At 37.4% G+C, this 24,614-nt stretch overlaps 1 protein-coding gene and 1 non-coding gene across 4 annotated transcripts in view; both read right to left on the bottom strand.

Moving 5' to 3' along the window:
• Positions 1-24,614, bottom strand: part of LOC106056355 (uncharacterized) — a 167,840-nt gene that overhangs the window by 132,296 nt on the left and 10,930 nt on the right. For 2 of the 3 annotated variants that reach the window (XM_056042493.1, XM_056042495.1), the window contains exons 1-2: positions 22,373-22,616; positions 18,435-18,747 (exon numbers count right to left, since the gene is read on the bottom strand). In XM_056042493.1, coding sequence (XP_055898468.1) covers positions 18,435-18,498 — 64 coding nt within the window. In that variant the 5' untranslated portion in view covers positions 18,499-18,747; positions 22,373-22,616. Of the gene's footprint in view, positions 1-18,434; positions 18,748-22,372; positions 22,617-24,614 lie in introns of those variants that run through there. The other variant, XM_056042494.1, reaches the window with a different exon arrangement.
• Trnas-gcu (transfer RNA serine (anticodon GCU)) lies at positions 4,794-4,875 on the bottom strand. Its single transcript has one exon. It is a non-coding gene; the product is annotated as a tRNA-Ser (tRNA).

Below are 24,614 nucleotides of genomic sequence, written 5' to 3'. Positions count from 1 at the left end.
TAAAAAAAACTAAATCAAAGTGGCTGTTTCCGAAGTGCGCAACCAATGCAGGTTGCTATATGTTAAATGTAATCTTTTATTGCCCTCATCGGGGCTGCCTTGTGACGGTTTCATTGTAGAAAAAAAAGGACTCGGCCGTTGTAGGACAACTAGCACTCATGGGGGACAACCGTTAGACAAAAGGAGCATCGTTACAAAGGTGCCCTCCACGGAAACTGTAAACATCAACCCAGGTTGAAGCTTTTCCTCACTGACATGTAATAAAAAATACTAAGCGGCCAATGACTTCTGAAAGGAAGAGTTCGAGAAGTCTTACAAGGCCGAAGAAGACACATCTGAGACCGAAAGAAAAAATGTCGTAGGGAACATGTGAAAACAGTGAAAATATCATTTAAACAGGCATGCCCCAAAAAAAAGCCCCAACTGACTAATGGTTTGTCTGTGTTGAATGTGGCTAAATATGTAAGGCACTGCTGGGTCTGCTTTTTTTCCTAGGAAGTTGACATCAGAAAGAGCAATTCTTTTGAGTTTACTTCCCATCAAACATCAATGTGGCTCAAAAGGGTTCGAGCCCCCAAACATCTGCTCGACAGACAAGAACACTCAGCAATGGCAAGATGAATCTAGAATACAGAAGGATTAATTTTCCTTACATCTTGTTTACCTTCACTTTCAACTATCCCTTGGACCGTTGGGACACCACACAAGATCTGTTGACCCTCTTTCTCCATTCCTCTCTATCTTTTGCCTTTGGTAGAATTTCAATTAAAGACAGGCCTGTCCATTCTTTCATGTTGTCTTGCCATCTCTTTCTCTGTCTGCCTCTTCTTCTTTTTTCAGGTGATGTTCCCTGAAGGAAGGTCTTTGCAATCACTGAGGACCTTGTTATATGGCCATAGAGTTTAAGTTTGTGCTTTTTTTTGACAGTAGCTAGCAGGTCATCGTGGGGTTCTATTGCTGTGTTCATCCTGTTTCTAATCTTTTCAATTATGATGCCGTCTTTGCAAGTGATACCTAGGATTTTGTCTGTATCATCTTAGTTCCATTGCTAGGATCCTCCTCTCGAGATCTATAACTGGTTATAAAGGTATTATTATAATCCATACCACCCAGTTATACCAAGTTATAGTAAAGACGAACTAAGTTTAAGACTAACAGCTATACATTATTCGCCAACACTAAGAAATGACTCTTCTAACAAAGAAGACATGAAATGACTCCTCTAACAAAGAAGACATGAAATGACATCTTTTTAAATAAATTATTGCCCCTATCATTAGATCGAGATCTTTTAAAAACACTTAGAGAAAAAAAATCGTTGACCTTGCATGTCAATTTGTAATGTCAGCGTGACCGGTAATGAAAATGAAATAAAAACAGAAGATTGAAAAGATAAACGATGGGGGTGGGGTGGGGGGGGGGGAGCTAAGCAGAATTGGGGGTGGGGTGGGTGGGTGGGAGGAAGGGAGGTAGTTCCTTCTAAAGCTCGTTACATCATGTTATAAGCCAGAGCGGGTTTGAATTGACTTCCTTTCTGTTGCCCGGATGTCAGGAGATAAAACGCAATTATTCCATCCACAGGGAGCAAATGATGTCTTAGAAACTTAACCAGTGGCACGAAAAGGCAAGAAAATTGGCTTTCTTTTTGGTTCCATTGGCTAGAGACAGTCGACGAAATAGATTCTGTTGATTTGTTCACTTTTAAAAGGAGATAATAAAGCAACACTACGATATATTTTGGGTATAATTCACTAAGTGGTAAAGCCCTTGGCCTTTGAACCAAGTGCTCTCGGGTTTGAATCCTGGTGAAGACTGGGATTTCGAATCTGTTGATTTTTAGGGCGTTTTTTGGGCGTTAGTGAGTCCACCCAGCTCTAATGGGTACCTGACATTTGTTGTGGAAAAGTAAAGACAGATGTGCTGGCCACCCTCGTTAACTATATGCCTTAGAAACAGACGACCTTTCCATTATCTGCCTTATAGAAAGGTAGGTCTGAATGAAGTACGTCACAATTCCATATAGAAATAGATTCGCTACATGAATGTGAAATCAAGAAAGATAGCGGCCCAGTAGAGTGTCTCAATGAATAGGGGCGTTACATAACTTCACCAAAAACATAACAACAACAATAGCAATTTCAGTAAGGACAACAATAACAACAATAATCGGGACAATAACAATGACAACCAAAAACAATACTAATAATAACAGCTGGAAAGAAAACATCCTTGTTCTAAAATAAACTATTTTTGGTGCGGTTAAAAGTAAAAGAAAGTAGAAATCTATCATCAGCCCAACATCTTCAACGTACAAGAGTAAGCGTCTTGATTTGGGTTTTAGATATAACAGAGATAGTAAAATAAAACCAAGCAATAAAGTACAAAATAGTTTTTTATAAAGCTCATATCAACTCACTCTGTACCTCTGGTACAACTTGTGTACACGTTTTTTCCCACACGTTCATTCTCGGATCAGTTTAAAATTTTATACATTATTTGTTATACATAAGAAAACATGAATCAATAAAAAATTATCAAATAATTAATTGATCAATTAATCAATCAATTATTAATAACTATTTTTAATGTTTCGTATGGAAAAAGGGAAATAAATGTTATTTATTGATAGATTCGGCTGTAGATGTGAATTTATTCCCCTAATAACGTTTCCTACACGTTTTTACTCCAACTTCCATTCTCGAATCAAGTTGAAATTTTGCATTATTATTCATAGTCGACTACACGAATCAATAAAATAAACATTGCCTGAAAATAAAAAAATAAAAAAGAAAGATTATCCCAAAGTGAGCCTCTGAACGTTGGAGAATTTACTAACAGAGCTCGTCAAGTCAAACAGATATTAGTGAGATACAAAGAAAAACAAACAAATCAACTACTCCCAACTACTTGTCTAAGCATTATCACTAGTACCTACTTTAAAAGATCGATTGTTTATACCGGTTTTGTTTTATTTGTAACATTACTCGTCACTCATCAAAGGTTCGGCTTCTTTCATCCATCCAGAATTAAAAAAAACAACAACACACACACGCGCACACATACACACCTAAAAGAACAAAAGAAAACAAGTAATACAATTATAGGAGGAGGGGGCGGGAGGGGGCATTCCACATAAAACAAGTAATGACAATATTTAGTTTTGATTATATTAATATATTGAGAACATATAAGAGATACATCAGAGATTTGGATAATTCGTCTCGCAACATGAGAAATTGGGGTTGGGGAGGGGGGGGAGTAGGGGGTGCAAACACAGAATGCACACGCTTTTGAAATGGATTTAAAATCCTGAGATCCGGTGTTGTCAACACATAGCCAGCCATTGTTTATTGAATTAGAATTGATGTAGAGGGTGTTGGTGTTTTTTTTCACACAAACAAGCATTTAAATTACAAAAAAAAAATGCCATTTGTAATTCTGAAATGAATGAGTCGTTGGCCATTTGTGGTGTGTCTGTGTGTAGGTAAGTGTGTGTATCTGTTAGACAGTTTAAAAGAGAACAGAATGTTGACTGGACAGATCTCTTGACCAGAAACTGGCTCAACAGGTTTAAGCTGGATACGACATTGAAAAGAGAAAGAGAGTGAAGTAATACATTACATTTTGTTACAACTGAGGAATGAACTAAAAGTGTTCTAATAATTATGCACTTTGACCGAGATATAGATGACTATGTTAATGAGATTTACAATAAGCAAAACCCTTTTCTTTTCTTCGAGATTTTAAGTGTTCAAGTATTTAACCCTAACCCTAACCATAACTCTACACGCTATAAGATATAACCGTATACAGATAGCCTTAGCCTATAAATTATGACAGTGTACAGATAGCCTTAGCCTATAAGATATGACAGTATACAGATAGCCCCTGCCTATAAGATATGTCAGTGTACAGATAGCCCTAACCTATAAAATATGACAGTATACAGATAGCCCCTGCCTATAAGATATGTCAGTGTACAGATAGCCCAAACCTATAAAAGATGACAGTATACAGATAGCCCCTGCCTATAAGATATGACAGTATACCGAAAGCCCCATGAGTGTGTTAAATTTCCTTGTAATTAGAGATTAAAGTTCCTTAACCCGATATACATTATGTTAAAGAATCATGTTCAAATTAAATGACTACATATTATCTTCTTACTAAACTAATCAGCCCTTATCAAATAAACATGCTTATTTTTTACTTATAAAAATGATTATTAAAAGAGTGTATGTTCACTTTTTTATGGCGGTATGTCTTGTATTAGCTCCAAAGAGTTATTAAGGTTTTTAAGCTCACAATTCGTCCTGTCGCTCCTTTAGTTTCGACGATGAATTCATAATTAATGAACTGTGACGATGCACAATGACAATATACATGAACTACTTACAACCTTAGGTAATGTACAAGTTCGAATCTCTGACAGTTTTCTACCCTGCAGGAAGTTTACCCAGGACTTTGTTTTTAAAGAAGTCTCCGAGACTTATAAAAAAAAAAAAACTCCAATCAATGTACGAAGATACAAATGATTATGAATATTGACTTTACAAATCAGAAAAAGATGGAAAAAGGTAACCAGTACATTGGCTACAACTAGTTAACATGAATACAAGTGATACTAATATATTATTGCTTTGATTGAAGATAACATTACATGTGTCAAAACTACACCACAAAAGTCACGTGGCTCTGGGCGCTGTTGCTACGAGTGTAAAGAAACTGCTTATGGATGAATTCAGCAAACTGTTTCATGATATTTATTGTATTTAAAAAAAAAAGCTATATGGCGACGAGGATGGGATTCGAACCCACGCGGGGAGACCCCAATGGATTAGCAGTCCATCGCCTTAACCACTCGGCCACCTCGTCTGATGTTTTGCAATGAGCGCCTTAGTTATGACACTTTAGACTTTAGAGGAATTGGATGATTTAACAATAGCCTTAAAATACCATCACGTAAATTGTTTCTTGATATTGAAACAAGAAAATATAAAAAGAATACTCAAACAAGAAGAAACAAAGAAACAAACAACTTCTAAGCTTATGTTAAACGTAGTGGAATCAATTAATTTGGATCAGTCGTGTTATTACATTTGTAATAGAATGAAAAATAAAAAGGAAATCGAACTCATGGCAGTGCCCTCTCACGCTTCTAAAACCAACACGCTAACCACTCTGCTAGTTGAGGATACATGAACATGGAAGATTTTATAGTTATCTTCTGTTTCTATAGTCTCGTTCTATTTTTTCAGGTTTATGTTCACTGAGACAGAGACCTTTCGTTACAGAAGGCCTCAACACTGACCTGCAACGTCACAACCTGTGGGCAGTTAAGACCAATTGCTAGTTGCCACGTCGTACACAGTTGTTCGTAGAATACCAGTAGGTCGACTTCCACAAGTCATTCTGTATGGCGATCTAATAGATGGCAGGAGAGCCGCTGGTCGCCCACTTTTACGTTATACGGATGTATGCAAACGCGACATGAAGCTCTTCAAAATCGACACTAGCAGCTGGGAAAAAGTAGCAGTGGATAGATCTACATGGAGAGAGAGCATAAAGGAAGGGTCTCGGATTGCAGATGCCATACACTACAGAAGCAGAAAGAAAGGTGATAATGCAACGACGCCTGGTGATCACATATGCCCAACCTGCGATCACCAGCTGTGTATCAAGGATTGGCCTCTTTAGTCACACAAGAAGTTGCAAAGGGAAAAGATCGTCTCTCGAGACGTAAAATGCCACAGACACACTTGTGATAGCATTTCTCAATGACTCAGACTACGACCTATAAAGGGAACTTGTTCAGCTTTTACCACCACTTCAGTCAATTACAATTTCTTTCCCTTGTTCGAGATACCAAACGAAATAATTAATTAACAATAGTTAATATAAGCTAATTGTTTATAACTTTTTTGATTCCTGTGTTGTCAGGTACAAGAAATAATTGTGCAAAATTACAACTTGATCCGAGATTAGGTGTGGGAGAAATAACGTGTAAAAACTTATCACCAGACTGACAGACAGACAGATAGACAGAGTTGATATATGCTTTGTAAAAAATAAAGATATATGCTAAATACTTCTTTGTTTCCGTTCCAAGTCAAAGTTATTATAAAAAATAATTTATTCATGTATGGTGTGACACGTGACACATCTCAGAAAGGTCTAAATTGTCAAAGTGAAAAAAAAAATCCTACCCGGGTCGTTTGCGTTTATTTCAGATCAGGTCACTCACTCTTTCTCAGCCTTTTATTTTTGGTACCTACTAGGTCATCGACTGAACCGCGTGACCACTTGAGTGGCCTCCATCTTCCTACAGGCACCTTACAAATTGTCCAATTATCTGGCACTGACTCTACCTTGTCAGAAGGACAGACCGTCCTCTCTCCTCCCCCACCCCCATTAATGTCCACTCTCCCAGAGAGAAAATGGCGACCGCCCTAATTTCTTGATGACTACTCAAAGCTGGCAATTTTCCTTTAAAAAAGACTGTACCTTACTGTTTCTATGTAGCGCACGATATGAAATCCTAATGCTCAAGTTGGAAGTCAGGTCGTTCACTTTATTTTTTCATAAATACATTTAAAAAGCGATCACACAGACCCCCCACCCCTTTACAACAAGTCCAGACATGTGATAGGATCATAGCGTATTGAGAAAGTTAAAACAAAAAAAAAAAAACAACAAATGCTAATAATATTTCTAATGGCACAGATTGGTTATTGTTAGTCTAGATTTATTACAACTTTAATTTACACGACTGATCCAAACAAATGGATACAACTATAATCTTTGATTTTGTAAAGGTGAGGTGAAATTAGAGCAAGCTTTGAAAATAGTGAACCCATAACGTGTACCTCCTTACGTCAAATATAGTAATAATATTATATCATTGACGTCTTAAGGGACGCAAGTGAATGTTTTATTATGTTATTAAGCGGTCGTGAAAGTTGGACGTTACAGTCTTCTATCTCCTTTCTCTTTCTCTTATCTCACTTTCTCTCTCTCCCTCTCTCTCTCTCTTTCTCTTATCTCTCTCTTTCTCTCTCTCTCTGTTTCTCTTTTTCTGTCTCTGTTACTCTTTCTCTTTCTCCCTTTCTCTTTCTCCCTTTCTCTTTCTCCCTTTCTCTTTCTCCCTTTCTCTTTCTCCCTTTCTCTTTCTCCCTTTCTCTCTATCTCTTTCTCTCTCTCTCACCTTTTCTCTCTCTCTCACCTTTTCTCTCTCGCTCTCTCTCTCTTTCTCTTATCTCAGTTTCTCCCTCTCCCTCTCTCTTTCTCTTATCTCTCTCTTTCTCTATTTCTCTTTTTCTCTCTCTGTTTCTCTTTTTCTCTCTCTGTTACTCTTTCTCTTTTCTCCCTTTCTCTCTCTCTCTTTCTCTTTCTCCCTATCTCTTTTTCTCTCTCTGTTACTCTTTCTCTTTTCTCCCTTTCTCTCTCTCTCTTTCTCTTTCTCCCTATCTCTTTTTCTCTCTCTGTTACTCTTTCTCTTTTCTCCCTTTCTCTCTCTCTAATTTTCTCTCTCTCTTTCTCTCTCTCTCTCTCTCTCTCTCTCTCTTTCTGTGTACGAGTGAAATAATTGGTCCCATTCAATTACAAGTAGAAACAAAACACAATCAGCTCATTATCCGTGTCTTTATTGAGAAGAAATAGACGTGTTGTGTTTTTGTGTGGCTTTACAGATGCCTTAAAAGCGGGAACGAACTATTTTTGTGGAATCTAACTGATGCTAGAGTAATAGGGCTTCCATTAGAATAGAGTCCGGGGGAGGGGAGGAAGGTTCTGAAAAGAGGACGTATCGGATATAAGAAGATAAAGAGGATGAGATTATTTCACGCATGGCGGAGAACTCTGAGAAAGATCCAGACAATACTAATAGCGACAATTTGGGTTTGAGAGTAATTTCGCTATAGAAGAGGAATGACAAAAAGGCTTAAAGATTATTTCATGTCGGGAAGTTTCTAGAGAGGATTGTGTTTATTTTTAGAGCATGGACTTTCAATTTACTGTGCGTACTTCTATGAACTTGTTTGTTTTTTAAATCAAAGTAAAATGTCACCGACACTCACACTATCATATAAAAAGTAACAAGGTGTCCTTTTCAGACCTTGCGACCTATATGCATGATTATCAAATGTCATCTGTATCTGTGGCCGACGTTTAACGAGAGTTTGTATATGGCCAGCACAACGACCAACCGCTACTACTTTCCCCAAGTAATTTGGAAGCCAAGCACTTGACCACTTAGCCATCACTGCCCCATATGCTAACATAGCAAGATTTGTTTGGTGTATATGGTGTGCAAAAACATAAAGTAATGATAAACTGAATGAGTTTCATAAAGCAAATAGCAAACAGTTTTCCCTTTTCAGCTCTACAGATTCAAATTTATAAGCTCAATGTCATTTTAATATTTAATTGACTACAGTGATCTTTGAAAATGGCGTCTTTGACAAACTTTTTGTCTGTTTAGTTCCAAATCTCTTTAAATATTTTTCTTGTGCCTTTTCTTATAGGTTTCATTAGAGTGCTATCACATTTCTTCATATTGATTTATCTTCTTTTTTCTTTCTTACTAAATTGTATTGATATATCGGGAATTTAAAACAGTGGCTTAGCTAGAGGGGGATGAGGTCCAAATTTTAAAATCACCCCGGGCCCCCTTTTGAGGGGGGGGGGAGCCTCAATGAGTGTCCGAAATTTATTTTTACATTACGCCATCATCTGATGTTATGATGTCGAATGTTAAAATGCATGGGCCCTTAAAGAGGTCAAACCCCCCCCCCCCCCCAGGGCAACCAAATCCCAAACTAGACACTGACTTAAAAATTTTAGTATAAATAAAAAGAATATACTATGATTAGCTTTTCCACAGATTAAAAACTAATTTCTTGTTAGCTCTTGATTTAGATAGCAGATTCAAATAAGCGAATAAATATTGTCTTAAAAGCCGCTCTATATATTTCTATGTTTACAATTTATGTGCATTGGTAAATCTTATCCCTTCAAAAAAAATTACTGATTGTAACAAGATCTAGATTGAATAACATAAGCTAGATTGTATATCTCTATGTATCTCTCTATCTATCTATCTATCTATCTATCTATCTATCTATCTATCTTTCTTTGTTTCTTTCTTTCTTTCTATTTCCAAATAAATATATATATACATATGAAGGGTATGTGAGGAAAGATCAGTAGTTGTAATTTCTTTCCTCACATTTTACATTGGGCCAATATACCAGAAGGGGAACAACATATTATAAAAATTAGTTGAAATATCAATAAGCAGCTTTTATCATATATATATATATATATATATATATATATATATATATATATATATATATATATATATCTTCAGAGCAGGCGCTGTCCTATTTGCGTCCTGATCACAAGTCTGTCTGTTTGTTCCTTGGGAATTCTGAAGTTTACTTTCTTGTCAGGTTCGATTTTCACGTGTGACAGAGTACAGGATACATAAAGCAAATATTTCCCGCTGGTCCCTCACAGCGATATATACGGCACTGCATCGATTCTGTCCCAGAGCTCTTCAACACTTGCCGGAGTTTACCCAGTGAAGGAAAGCTCATAAACTTAACGTTTTCAATTTCATACAAAGGAGTTTCTCTCTCAATGGTGTGAAGTGGGTATTGTCCAGAAAGCGCTAGAGGATACACGGGCTGCTAATTGTAAAATCTATAAGAGATAAGTGGATCGTAATAATTATTGATGTTTGATTGAAAATATTGCTGAAGATAATTAATATAATAAGTTTCCTTTAACGGTTTAGTTTTTTTATACTCTTCTCATGCTTATGTTCTTTAAAAAGCTCGCTAATTATAGGGTTGTCTTTAGGTGGGTGACCCGACAAAATAGCGCCAAAATAATAGCACAGACAAAATAGCGCTGACAAAATAGCGCCAAAATAATAGCACAGACAAAATCGCGCGGACTAATAAAGGATGGGTATAAAAGTAACGGAATTTAGTAAGTGAAGGTCCTGGTCAGCACTTTTTGTTGAGGTCTCTATCTTCTGCAAGATTATTAAATCTAAGAGTATGCCATATTGGCTCTATTAATATTTTACGATATATAAAATATTTCTTGCAAAATGACAGAAAATATTTTTTTTCGCGCTATTTTGTTGGCGCTATTTTGTCGGCGCTATTTTGTTGGCGCTATTTTGTCAGCACTATTTTGTTGGCGCTATTTTGTCAGCACTATTTTGTTGGCGCTATTTTGTCGGCGCTATTTTGTTGGTTTTAACTTGATCAATTTCAAATGAGGATTTATGGTTACAATGTTAATTTGATATATTTTGGGTTCCATGAAAAAAATTGCCGCCCTCAAGTGCCCCTTGACATTACGTTGTGCCCCCCTTTCCTTGGTGGCGTAATCAACAGTTTGTGCATCGCTGGAAGTATTAATCAAACCAAAAAATTCGCTTAAAACCTAGATATTACGACAGCCACATCCTAGTAGCTGCGTTATTTATACCTTAATGTCCCTTCTACTTTATATTCTTATTTCATTTTAAATTGTCGAATAATGCGCTTAATACGGCAAGAGAAGGTATTCATGATTGTTTCAAAGAACACATCAGAAATGAAGAAATTAATAACAGGATTAATTGGACCCCAAGATGACATGCTAGCTACTATCAAAGAACGTAAATTTTAGCTCTAGGACAATATCACAAGGTCCCCAGGGCTCGCAAAGACATTCCTTCTGGAAACAGTCCCAGGAAAAAGAAGAAGAGGCAGAGAAAGTGATGGGTAGACAGCATAAAAGATTGGACAAGCCTGCCATTGAAAGAGATTCTATCCAAGGCAAAAGGCAGAAAAGATAGGAGAAAGACTGTCAACAGATCTTGTGTGGTGCCCGAACAGTCCAACAGACTAAGTGATAAGTGAAGGTGAAAATGTAGGAAAAGGCCTGCCTCTAGTGGATCAGACTATTTAGATGGACACAGATTGCGAGAATGTTCATTTATCCGTCTGGGTGTTGTCTAATGTAACAGTTTGAGAAGCACTGCTATAAACTATGTATAACTTCCCAGCTCAAAGCTACACGCACTTAAAAAATTACTAGACATTACAACCCATACTCCATCTTCTCTTCACGATAGTTTGGTCACCCCACTTCATGACATAACCTCAGCAAAGGGCATAATAATACTGCAATGTTAGACAACTCGTGTTGCCCCCAAGACCTACAAGGTGACGCAAGCTTGCCGACAAATTACATGCCATGGACATCAATGATGGATACTTCTTTTTATTTCTTTTTTTTTTCTTCTTCTCTGGACCTACTTCGACGATTGCTTGACCTACAGCACATAGATTTCTACTTTTTGATACCAGCCCCTCCGTGATTCACGTGTGAGCTAAGGGACTGTTTTACACCAGTATTAGGCCTAATGACCAAGTGGCGAAGCGATTAGCTTCCTGGATGATGGGTCTCGAATTCGAATCTGGGTGAAGGTTGGTTTAACATTGATCCACTGGGTACGTAAGACGTTGGTAAGTACGCTGTACTCTAATGATTATCTCACATTAACCTGGAGGAAGTTATGGGGGCTGGTCGTTGGACTGACCACATGACACTCTTGTTAACTGTTAATCACGGAAAGAAATAATCTTAACATAATCTGCGCGAGGGATCTCAATTTTTGAATGTGAATCTTATTAACTTTAAAGTTGAACAATTAAAAACTTCGCAGTTAAGAGTAAAAAAAAAAAATATCCAAGCAATACCGAGGTATCTATCTATCTATCTATCTATCTATCTATCTATCTATCTATCTATCTATCTGTCTGTCTGTCTGTCTGTCTGTCTGTCTGTCTGTCTGTCTGTCTATCTATCTATCTATCCGACTGTCTGTCTGTCTATCTATCTATCTATCTATCTATCTATCTATCTATCTATCTATCTACCTATCTATTTATCTATCTGATCTGTCTGTCTATCTGTCTATCCCTCCAACAATCCTTCATTTCTTTCTCTCTCTTTTAGGTACGAAAAACTGCATTTCCATAAATTGTCAAATGTTTTTAAACACTTCAATACTGAGTTCTCTTTTATGGTATCGTTGATTCAAACTATTTTAAAAAAACTAAAAAGAAATATCTAGATTTACACTTTCAAATTTTGCCAATGTATGGAATGTTTTGAAGGTATTTTTTAAACAAGATGCTTCACATTAGAAATATTTCTAATATTAACAATTCGTCCATTTCCAGTCTTGCTCCATTATTTGTATTTTCTCATTCCCACCATTCTCTCTTTACTAAGTTTTGTTTCTGTGCCAGAGCCACGCCTTTTGAATGAAAAATCGTTCGAATATGTTCAACTTAATCATGTTCTTTTTTTGAAGTAACGTCTGTATTATATAAGATAAGATAACTTATTCTGGAGTGATAGGAAAAAAAAAAGAAAGGAATATGAATAGCATGAAATCACTAACTCTAAATTACACACACATACACAGATTCGCAAGAACTTTTAACTCAGCTGCTTTCGAAGCGTTGTACCAATGAACAGAATATGATAGTTCACACACAATTTCCAAACACATTTTTTGATTATTATTTTGTTATAATAATTATAATTTACCACTTACGTACACACACACACACACTCACGCACACACACCATCGATGACGTCATGTTATCCCTAACCCCTACGTGTTCGAACCCACGCCCTACTCCTGCAGCCACAATCTGCTTTCAGTTACTGACCTAGTGTCGTGACTAAGCTCTTCTACTGACTCGTTGGAAAGTTAATGATCGAATCCTTCATAATGCTGAGTTGCTTTTTCTCCCCCCACCCTCCCTCTCTTCCATTAGTCCGTGAGTCAAAGACTCTGTGGCTTCTCTAATTGACTCGCAACTCTCGACGTTTGTTTTCAAGAAATGAAATTATTGACTAATGAAAAGTGTTCCCGGGTTTTAAGTGGTTGTTGAAATGTTTTTTCTATTGACGCACATCACTGAACTTCATCGAACATTCATGATTACCATTTAGAAATAGAAACAGAAAACTCTCTAAATGCCTGGGGGGGGGGGGAAGATTTATATAAAGGTAAACTCAACAATAACAGCGAGCTGGTTGGGAATGAAATTTAACTTATTAAACTCTGTAGACTAATAGTTAATTGACGAATCTAGTTTTTAAGTACCAAGAGTTATGATTACGTTTTTTACTAGACCCGTGTGACTGCTAGCACTCCGAAGCACAGCTATAACATCAACACATCACGTACTGGGAGACATCAACAAGAACTGTCAGACCATCAATTCATTTAGAAAGTAAAAGTAAAGTTCCTCTTTTAGACCTTGTGGTCTATAGGGCAGTTGATGTGGCTTTAGGTTAACGAGGATGTCATGTAGCCAGGACAACACCAACCGCCTTTACTTTTCCCCAACAAATGTCAATTACCCATTAGAGCTGGATGGACTTAGAGTCACCCAAAGATCCCGAAATTAAAAATCACAGTCTTCACCAGGATTCGAATCTGGGACCCCCGTTTCGAAAGCCAAGCGCTTTAGAGCTCAGCCACCGCGCCTCCTATCCATTCATCTAACAAACCATAATTTGATAGATTTAGTACATGTATATAATTAGACTGATATCTATGATAGGAACCTATAAAAATTCCAAAGTTAGTTGTTTCCAACATTGCCAGTACAATCTAGAAAACTGGCGATGTACTAGTGAAATCTTATTGGCGTTGCCGGATTTCCCCCAAAACAGATTACCCGCATGATGGCGTCCTAAAGGTCAAACAGCCGTTGACTTGAGACTAATTTTAGAAACTTGTTCTTTGTGTTTTATTGACTCGGTTGTGTCCCCTTCTCATTTCAGAAGTTTCCATTTCGTCCTTTTAGCAAGTGGTTCTCAAACCTCGATACTATGAAGGGTTGTGTTGTTATGGCTACTATTAACGAAAATTTGCATTTTATCGCCAATGGAAATCTCGAAACTACATAAAAGTTTAAAATCAAGATAAGTTATTGCCCTTCTTCAGCACGTATATTTCATGTGACTGTGGAGCCCAATTCCGGAGAGACATTTTCGTCAACATACAACGCAGTTAAGGATGGCTATGCTTGGGTGGTAGAGGAATCAGACCTTTTGTATTTGGCTCGCTTTTTTTGTTTTCTAAAGCATAATGCCAGTGCCTTTTGAGTGTCCATAACTTTCTTTGTTTTGAGTGTCCATAACTTTCTTTGATCCCATCTCTCTCCACATAGTGCGGTCTATGGTTCTATCTTCCCAGTAGTCAACATAGACGTCCACGTCTTGGAGGTGCCGTTTGATTACATTCAAATATCGGAGGTGGAACGACCATTTTTTTGTTTCTTGTGCTCATCTCGAGCTGTCCAGAAAGAAAAACTTTTGGGGTAAGTTCATCCTCCTTCCTTGGGATACACTATCAAGATGTGTTGTGAGATGTACGATTTTTGTTATTTAAAAACAAGCAAAATCTGAAAACAAATATATATATATATATATATTGAAAAAAAAAGGTTAAGGACGGGGAAGAAAGACACACTTAAAACTATATCACTCAAGATGTTATTTACTCTTTGTTCGATATCAAATACATTGATTAATAACCAATAACTAATAGACAAATTGGTGCATTTAAAAAAAAATATTAATAATATGGCTTGTCTTCGAGTCCGAAGATCAATGCAGTATCTTCCTTGGCTACGCAGCCCCAGCTGTGATCTACATATTTCGCCACATTAAGTACAGGCATAGGAGGCGCGGTGGTTGAGTGGTAAAGCGCTTGGCTTCCGAACCGGAGACAGGGGTTCGAATCCTGGTGAAGACTGGGATTTTTAATTTCGGGATCTTCGGGCGCCTCTGAGTCCACCCAGCACTAATAGGTACCTGACATTTGTTGGGGAAAAGTAAAGGCGGTTGGTCGTTGTGCTGGCCACACCCTAGTTAACCGTAGGCCACAGAAACAGATGATCTTTACATCATCTGCCCTACAGATCACAGGGTTTGAAAGGGGAACTTTACTTTTTTACTTTAGTACAGGCATATCCATTGTTCGCAGCAGTCGATTTAGATTTTATTCTTCGACTGTCCTCGGTTGCGGATTTTCTCTTGCTCTCAAATGTGTATCCCGAAATAATTAATAACTATTAATTAATTAATTAATTAATTAATTTCATTCATTAAATTCATTCATTAATTTCTTATTGATTCATGTCTTGTCTTCATCAGTGATTAATAGTGCAAAGTTTCAAATTTATCCAAGAATGGGTGTGGAAGAAATAACGTGTACACACTTTTTACCAGACAGACAGTCAGATAAAGTGAGTTGATATAAGCTTTCTTGATCTATTTATATAGTACTTGTCAACCAACGAGACAAAATGGCCGTCAAGTCAAGATTGTTCCAAGCTCAAACACAACCCCATATGCACCGTACTGGTCCCCCAATGCAGTGTCTTGCAAGTGGTTTGGCCAATAACTTACAGATCTCCAAGAACACGGGAAACGTACAAGTCCAGTGAAATAATGGTGTCAAAAGTGAGACAGAAAATAGATTTACATTTAATGAATGACCAAAACGGGAGTCGGTTGCTATGGTGATAAAGATAGCGGACATAATTTGCATGTATTTGAGAGTTACATTGGTACTACAAGATGCGTAACGATGTAACGATGTAACCAATGGTAGACTGACTTACGACAACAAGATTTGACCTTTTTTGTTTCCTTTAATAATGGGGTAAAAGCTTGGAAACAGGACAGTTTCAATTCTAGTACTAAGCCAATTTGAGGAATGGAGAAGTTACATGGAACCTTAGAGACTGACTTTGAAATGTAGTGAGAGAGTCTGACTTTAAAATGTAGTGAGAGAGTCTGACTTTGAAATGTAGTGAGAGAGTCTGACTTTGAAATGTAGTGAGAGAGTCTGACAGTGAAACACGTTATGAGAATTTATAGTGAAACATTGAGTTTGTCATGCAATGCACTTTGTGAGATTTGATAGTGAGAGAGATAGTGAGGTAAGCCGTGGAACAGATGGTGAGATTACTAGTGAGACTGACAGTAAGGTAATGAAACGTGTAACATGACATGAAAAATGATGACATAATAAGTGAGTAAGTGACACAGGTAGTGATATATATATTGTGATTGATAGTGACATAGATACTAATCATACCTAAATGTGTAATGAAATAGATAGGAAACAGGTAAAGAAGTATTGAATAACTTAGTGAGAAAAACGAAATAGTTAGTGAGGTAGTGAGATATGGAAGGACTTAGGTAGTGAGTTAGTACAACATACTGATTACATTGCGAATGTTTCAATGCCTAGAGACATTCTTATTATGAAACAAACAGCTCCAGTTAATACATTAATTATTCAAGCAATAATTAAAGCATTACGATTACACCAACAAATTCATATCGCCAATACTAGCAAATATTAAAGAACAAATATTTTATGAATACGTACTTATGTAAAAGAGAATGGAAATAACCGTCAAAAGATATATAACTCAACAGAGCCAAGCTTGTCAGAGAGGTTTTTAAGACACCCTCTGATTCGTCATCATCATCATCATCAAACTCCATTTGAGTGATGGCTTGAGAGGCTCAAATCCTCTCTTGCAAAAGCCCTGGACAGAAACCCTGCAGTTTTGCGTAGTGCATACATGTCACGGTATTTTTGTCACCATACAGATCGAGAATTTTTTGTTTCCCAGACTTGCCGAGGCGGAGATCAGCAAGTCTGGGGCAGTCAAACAGAATATGAGGCACGGTTTCCTCTTCTTCCCCGCAGCGGGGGCACAGTGAATCCAACAGGACAGTGGCCTGTCCTGCACTGTGCTATAATAGCTTGCTAAGGTCCGGACAGCCTCCACCATGGGAAGTTTTCGGTCTCATGCGCTCCCAGACTCCGCGGGCATTTTGGGACTTGTCCCAGCACTCAAACCACTTTTCCATTTCTGTTTTTCGAATTATAGCCAGAGCTTGATGAAAACTTACAGCCTGTTCGGTGGGTGGAATTTGCCCTCCCTGGTCGGCCAAGGAGTCTGCAATAGTGTTGCCAGTCACACCCATGTGACTCGGTACCCAATGCATTATTGCAGTGGTGCCATAGTGTTCCTTTATGTTGTGTGAAGCCATGATGGCAGTGTCGATATTGGGTAAGCCATGGTCCAGGGCTTTGGAAAGCCTGTAGTTCAGGTTTTGAGTCAGTGACCACAACAATCTAAGTTGCCCTCAAATGTCCCTCGCCGAGTTGAGAGTCAATGACTTTTAATTCTTCACAAACTCACATGGCCTCGCATCAAAACTGCAAATACTACCACATGGTCCAAAGATTTTGACTGAGTCAGAGCCTGCTCTTCCAGAATCTATCGATGCCGACCCATCAGTGTATGCAAAAATGGCACTGGGCTTGAAGGCGTTAATGGTCTCCAGTGCTAGAATTTGAAGATCGTTGGCTGAACGACTTAGCTTAGTGGCATTAGGGTCTACTAGTTTCAAGCGTATGTCTCATTAGAAACAATATCCATGCTACAAGTGGTCCTCACACTATGTATGTTTGTTTATTTGCTCCAAAGTAAAAAAGCAACATTCTGTCTCTAATTACTTTGACAATGTAATTTTAGACATATATATATCAATTGTTTACGACAAATAAAAAGAGTCATATCACATTATATATAATTTTTATTAAACATTTTTTTAAAGTAAATTCCAAACACGTGCTGATAATTTTATTTAATTTTTTTTTTTTTTTTGCTAATTGCCGACTTCTCCGTTTCCCAAAGGCAGACACAATTTTGAAATTCAAAATAATTGATTAAAGAATTAGATTTTTTTTATTTTCTCATTTTTAAAGGGGGATAATTAATTTCCGCAATTAGAATTTTTCAAACAACTGGAAGTATTGAAAGAATAGATGACACGAATTGAAAGAAGAATAAAATAAAATAAAACGGGATATTTTAGGGAACGAGAATTTAATGCACATTGTTCAGTTTTCTATTTGCAACATTTAATTACTTGCTACAGGAAGATTTCTTTAAAAAAATAAATACATTGTGATTTTACTTTAAATATTCTAAATTTAAAAGCAACATCACTGCACTATAATAGAAATTATCGCATATTAACAAAATATCAGAGCTAGTGGAATTATAATTAGGGATTGTAATTCTACCAAAAATATAAAGATGATCCTCCGTAAAAACCGTGACACCTCAAAAAATAAATATTTTCACACAATACTTTTTGTTTAGAACTACTGTTATGTAAAAGTCAAAGTTCAAATAATTAGTCTATGCACTTTTTCCTCACTCTGTCTAGTCAATCAAACAAAAAAAAAATATTTATGGCTGCTGCATTTTTGGTAAAACAAGATTAGAAAGTTAAGACTTACCACTTGTCTCCCCTGCTGCCACGAAGAGCATCAACAAGGCAAGTGTGGTCACGTGTCCCGACATTGTTTCAGGCGATTTATCGTCTGCGACTGCAGCAGTGGGCGGGAAAGGCTACACACAATTTCTGGCACTTTATTTGGAGAGAAATTGCAGTCAAGGGCTGCTACCGGAAGTTTGTAGGGACACTTTCTTCAGGGTTTTTCTTAGCTTTTTTTTTTTTATATCCTTATCTTGATGGCTTCTTGCCGAAATGTCTGGAATAGCTTCCGGAACTCACAGCCTGACAATTAGAGTTGGCAAGTCAATAAAGTTCTGGGGAAGACAAAAAATAGGTCAAAATTGTTGGCTGCTTATAGACTCGCGCCGTCTTGAGTTATATAATGAGCAGTGTGTCAATTACATGCAGAGGCGTACTTCGGTAGAAAGTGGGGAGTAGTCAGGCCACTCCAGGCAAGCACATTGTGACGAAATGTCATTTAATAAGGCTTCAAATTATCTTGTAATTTACAAAGCAAAAGTAAAAAAAAAAGGAAAATAAAAAAAAAATTCTTTAAAAAAAAAATAACAAAGCATATCTAAAGGGGAAGAACTCCGCCATTAAAACTATATCTATCAATAATGTACAAGTTGTTTCAACCAAAATAATTAATTACCATAATTAATTGTGTATTTTTGTCTATTGATGAATGTTTTGATAGGTACAATTAATAATCGTTTAAAGTATCAACTTGATCGGAGAATACTTCAGTGAGAAATAGCGTTAACAATTACTTAGGGTATCAAACCCAACACATTTAGCCATATCTGTGAATACTGAAGTATTAGTTTCTTTTGTAGTGTTAAACAAAATAATCAATTACCAGTAATCAATTGTCTAATTGGTTACATTTTTTTTTTATAAATCCGTGTGCGAAGTTTCAACTTGATCCGATAATGTGTGTGGAAGAAATAAAGTGTATACACTTTTACCAGACAGACAGACAGAGTGAGTTGATGTAAGCTTTTTAAAGTCAATATTTTAATACTGGTGGTGAATTATTTGTCAAACTCTAAATAAATAAATGAAATTTGTCCAATGTTAATTTTCAAAAAGAACATTCTCATTTGTTTTAATGATGTTCGACAGTTGTTAATAATGAAGAATAATGAAGAGCTCCATTTTTGGATACGTTCATTGACATGATAATCTAGAACTTAATTTTTTTTTTTTAGATCATCAACTGATGACCAGATAGTTTTAGAGAATTGACATTTGGTTTCTTTGTAAATGAGCTACAGATACTGATGTGACGCAGACACGAGATTTTTTTTTCAACCTTGAGAATAAATGTCTTCTCTAGGGTTCTTTTCTGTTTCATAAACAAACAACTGTTTTTAATCTCTGCTCTATAGTTCACAACACAGTATAATAATTATTTCGTCGTTTTTGTTTGTTCGGTTTCTAAATTTTTTTTTGTCTATTGCAGTAATAACGAAAGCTGCTAAATTTCCGTTTAGAATTAATTCCAATACTGTTTATATCAGCTGCAATTAACCTTTGAACTATTTATATGAATAAATTAATTAACCGTGACCGTTTTGAAGTACGGAGTAACAGAAGTTACACAAGGAAACTTATAAGCTGCAAGATACGAAATTAAACCGAGTAGAGATCTAAAAAGGGACTAAAGATTACGATTATAAAGTCGAAATGTACGTTATAGTTATAAATTTGGTCTACATATAAGAGCCGTATATTGGAACAATAGATTAATCTATATTCTAGATCCAAAATAATTTCAGAAACCAAAAAAAAATATTTCTGTTTAGTGCGAAGCGTGGCCGAGAGGTTAAGTACGCTTGATCTTGTCTTGTCTATGAGGGGGCTCAAGGTTCGACACCCGACTCTAGCAGAGTTCTGTTTACTAAGAGCCTAGAGGCAGCACGGAAAAACCTTCTCCCAGATACCCCTCCCCCCTCTGGTCCACAAAAGAGATTGGACCATAGCTCTATGAGCATGCTATAAGCATGAAAGTAACACTACATAAAAGCTATAACTTATTTTTATTTATAGGTTCAAAGTAAAAACCTAGAGCTGGTGAAAAGAAACATTTTCTAACACATCGAAACGAATGAAAACAATGTTTTTCCTCTCCTGAAAAGTAAAAAAAACAACAAAAAAAAAACCTAACCATGCTTTGAGAAAACACCAAGATGATAGAACGGAATTAAACTCAATCCGGAATGCTAAAGAAATTAAAGAAAAACAGTCGCAACAATAACTTAGCCTCGAGGCAAGTAATCCCAAGATTAAACTCAAAATAAACCAGTTTCAGTCAATGTTGTTTCTTCTTTAAAAAGAAACACAAACACAACGTAAGTATCGATCTTTCTTTGTAAATGCGTGCTGTTGTGTAATATCGTAGAGGAAGAGGGTAATAGGGTAATCGATTCTTGTAAAGATAATGCTGTACTAGTCTATCGATAGTGCCCCCATCAAGCATGCACCATGAAATTCTAAAAAAAACAAACAACTTCGATTCCCCGTAAGGGAATAGAATATAAGATAGTATTCATCATTTACATTGCCTCTTGTAATGATCCTGTTAGAATCCTGTCTCTGAAAGATCCTCCTGCCCTGTTCAGCCAAAACACTGAAACTTTGAATTTACTGTGGGGCGCAATGGCTGAGTGGTTAAGCGTCTGACTTCCGAACTGGGGTCCTGGGTTCGAATCTCGGTGAAGACTGGGATTTTGAGTTTCGGGATTTTTAGGGCGCCCTTAAGTCCTCCCAACTCAAATGGCTACCTGACTTAAGTTGGGGAAAGTAAAGACGGTTGGTCGTTGTGCTGGCCACATGACACCCTGCTCTTTAAGCGTTGACCTAAACATCAACTGCCCCATAGGTCGCAAGATGTGAAAGGGAAACTTTACTTTTCTTACGTCTACTGTATGTCCTTCCACTGACGTTCCGGGGGGTGGGGCAGAGCGGAACCGGAGGGGTATCTTGTTCTAAGCATTCAGTATTAAAAACGTTTATTTTATTATAGAAATAAACACCTCTCCAATCACGCCACTAACTAAAACAAATTGTAGTCAATTTTTTTTTTTAAATAACAAAACGAAAAACTAGGGTAACATTTCTATTTCTACAAAAATGTCTATGTGATTGTAGTGTTTATTTGCCCTGGGCGAAGTAAAGGCTCCAAAATGTGAATGTTACATCAAGAAATCAAAACAAAAAGCCGGGTTGTATGTGGTGGTTCTGAGTTCGAATTCTGATCGTCGGTTCCCCCCCCCCCCCCTCGCGAAAAATTAATAATGAAGAAATACAACTCTTCAATTTTTGATGTAACGTTAGTATTGACTTGCAATGTGTGCGCTCTATACTTCTAATACCTCTCCCTCTCCCCACCTCGTGGCTACGTATTTCTATAATAGAACTCATTGAAAATGTACATGTAATTTCATCAAAGTCTGATCCCACTTATTTAGAAAATAATTACTAGCTCGATTATTGTGCCCCTAGAAAATGATCCGAAACATTTGAAAATAAATATCGTTTCCATGTTTTACTCTTACTTTCATGAAATAGACAAACCAAGGTTTCATTAGAAATGTGAAGGTCTTTGAAGTCCCGAGCTGCTTCACAAGAAATCAGTTCATTATATCAAGGGTTCTACCTATGGATCATTTGCATAATTAGTGTAAGCTGTAGCGCGACATCTATGCCCTGAATTCACTTTTAGATTAATAATTCAATGAAAATACTTTCGCAAGTACGCGAATCAAAGTTATGGAAATCTAGCACTTTATCTGTAAAAATCTCAGAAAGACAAAAAAAAAAGTAATCAATAGACAATGGTATCACCTCAAAACCTTCAGTTCAAAAATCGGCTCTCTAGTTGCCTCTAATAACAGTTGTGCAAGTAATATGTAAATTAGATGTCAAACGTACCTGTCACACATGAAATAATGTGAATACAACGTCAATAAAACGCATTAACACAATAGCGATGAATATCCATTAACAAACGTAGTCACATCAAAATATTTCCACACGTGGTTCATCTACCTTGATCTTCCAGCGCGTAGTAACCAGAAGCCTTCACCTAACAGGAGACTCTCATTTATACACCTCGCCTCTCTCTCTGCCACGCTTTAGTTTCTTTTTAATTCCCAGCCTCCGTAAAATTTATTCCGTTTCTTTCTTTTTTTTTTTTAAGTTTTAAGAAAACTGAGCAAAAACAAAAGAAACGAATCAATAATGAGACGAGTTCGTTGCGTAATAAAACGTTACGGAAGATTCCCCCGCTGATATTCCTCACTTGTTTGTCTCTGCGACCCTCGCTCGCAAACTCCTCTTCCACGCATACACAAACATAATAACACACAGATTATTAGCTCTTTATGATTTCTTAAAAAGCTATTCTCGGAATCACCGTTGTCTTGCGCAAGCCGGGATACTACCGCGATTATTACGTCATCAAAACAAGTGCATTTTTTTTATTGCTGTATTTACGAAAACAAAAAAGATGGCGACGGGCAAAAAAGGCGAACATTATAATCTCGAAGGCAAACTGCTGTCTGATGCTTATTCCGGTACACTTATACTCTCAATTAGTTTAGAGATTATTAATATCGTGTGTCATTGCAACATGTCGTCATGAGGAATCACCTGGTAAAGGTAATATAATCGTTGATATTTCTGGAGTCAAAAAGCTTAGAAGTAAATATAGGCCTATAGCAGAAGGGCGATTACTGATCTATCCATATTGATTAATAATAGAGTAAGACAGCCTCTGAAGAAGATTGTTATATATATATATATTTATATAAATAGACCAGGAATGATATGTGATTTGTGACATAACATGACCATTAGATGATCTACCTATGGCTGTGACGGTGTGTCTCGGAGTACGCAGGCACACACACACACACACATGGTTATAAGTAGCGCATCTTTCAGTGCGCTATGGTTAAATCTCTTATGTGGACCAGTAGGGTCTTTTAGGGTCAGCTAAAACAACGTAAAACTCGAGCCCCCTTGTTAGGTGGCCGAGCCGTAGCCAAGCTGTTTCGGCCTCTCAGCCCCACATCCCATATATATACCAGAGATTATATGACCCGTGAACAATATTTGACGTATGGAAATAGCTGCATATATTGCATAATACAGACGATTTTTTTTTTCGGGGGGAGGGGGAGATGCGGTTCCTGTAAAATCTCATAAAAATGAGGCCCAATAGGTCGAAAACGGCGAGGCGCCACTGAAATCGAGAAAATGAAGACTACAGAAGAAGCAGCTTTAGATAAGGACAAGAGGCCAGAGGAATTCCAGCTCCCCTAGCCTCGGCGTGGCGCCTTCGGTGGAATCGTCTGCTCGGGTTAGCAGATAGGCTATTAACGATAGTTACATAGCCTCCACTGGGCTACCTCAGTTAAAGAAAGGCTTGCTAACTTGTCCAATCCGTAGGACAGTTTCCCAGCGGGGTTCATACGTGCCGTCGACCCTAACATCACCTTCCCCATAGATCGCAAGATGTGAAAGGGAAACTTTATTGTACTTACGTGAAGGCTCCTCCCTTGACCGCGATGGTACAGAATAGGCATATGGAGTTTGTCCCCTCCTGGGTTCGGCCTCCGGCTTCGCATGAGATGGGGGAAAAAATTGCTTTGGCTTAAGGCACAGTGACCCATGACCAAACGGAAGTGATTAAATGATCATCTAATTGATGGGGGCCTCCAGACTAAAGAGTCGGTGAAGAGCCAATCCTTCATCCTGGCCACGGGTCTATGGTTCATAAAAGGTATTCATCTCGAACCGATTCGGACATCTCGACGAGGTGGCAGGACATTAATCAACTCACGCTACTCACCTGAGAAGGTCATCTTGCAAGGTATTTTTTATTATTATTACCAGTCCAACCTAAATGCTGGACCTTGATTTGGCCCTCGCCAAGGGTCACGCGCATTGCTCTCTCTCTCTCTCTCTCTCAATCTCTTGTATGTATCTCTCTCTCTTTCTGTCTCTCACTCTCTCTCTCTCTCTCTCTCTCTCAATCTCTTGTATGTATCTCTCTCTCTTTCTGTCTCTCACTCTCTCTCTCTCTCTCTCTCTCTCTCAATCTCTTGTATGTATCTCTCTCTCTTTCTGTCTCTCACTCTCTCTCTCTCTCTCTCTCAATCTCTTGTAT

This window comes from Biomphalaria glabrata, chromosome 9, assembly GCF_947242115.1.
Source record: "Biomphalaria glabrata chromosome 9, xgBioGlab47.1, whole genome shotgun sequence".
Classification (NCBI taxonomy): domain Eukaryota; kingdom Metazoa; phylum Mollusca; class Gastropoda; family Planorbidae; genus Biomphalaria; species Biomphalaria glabrata.
The sequence above is the reverse complement of the archived record's forward strand: the minus strand, read 5'-3'. Positions and strand labels throughout refer to the sequence as shown.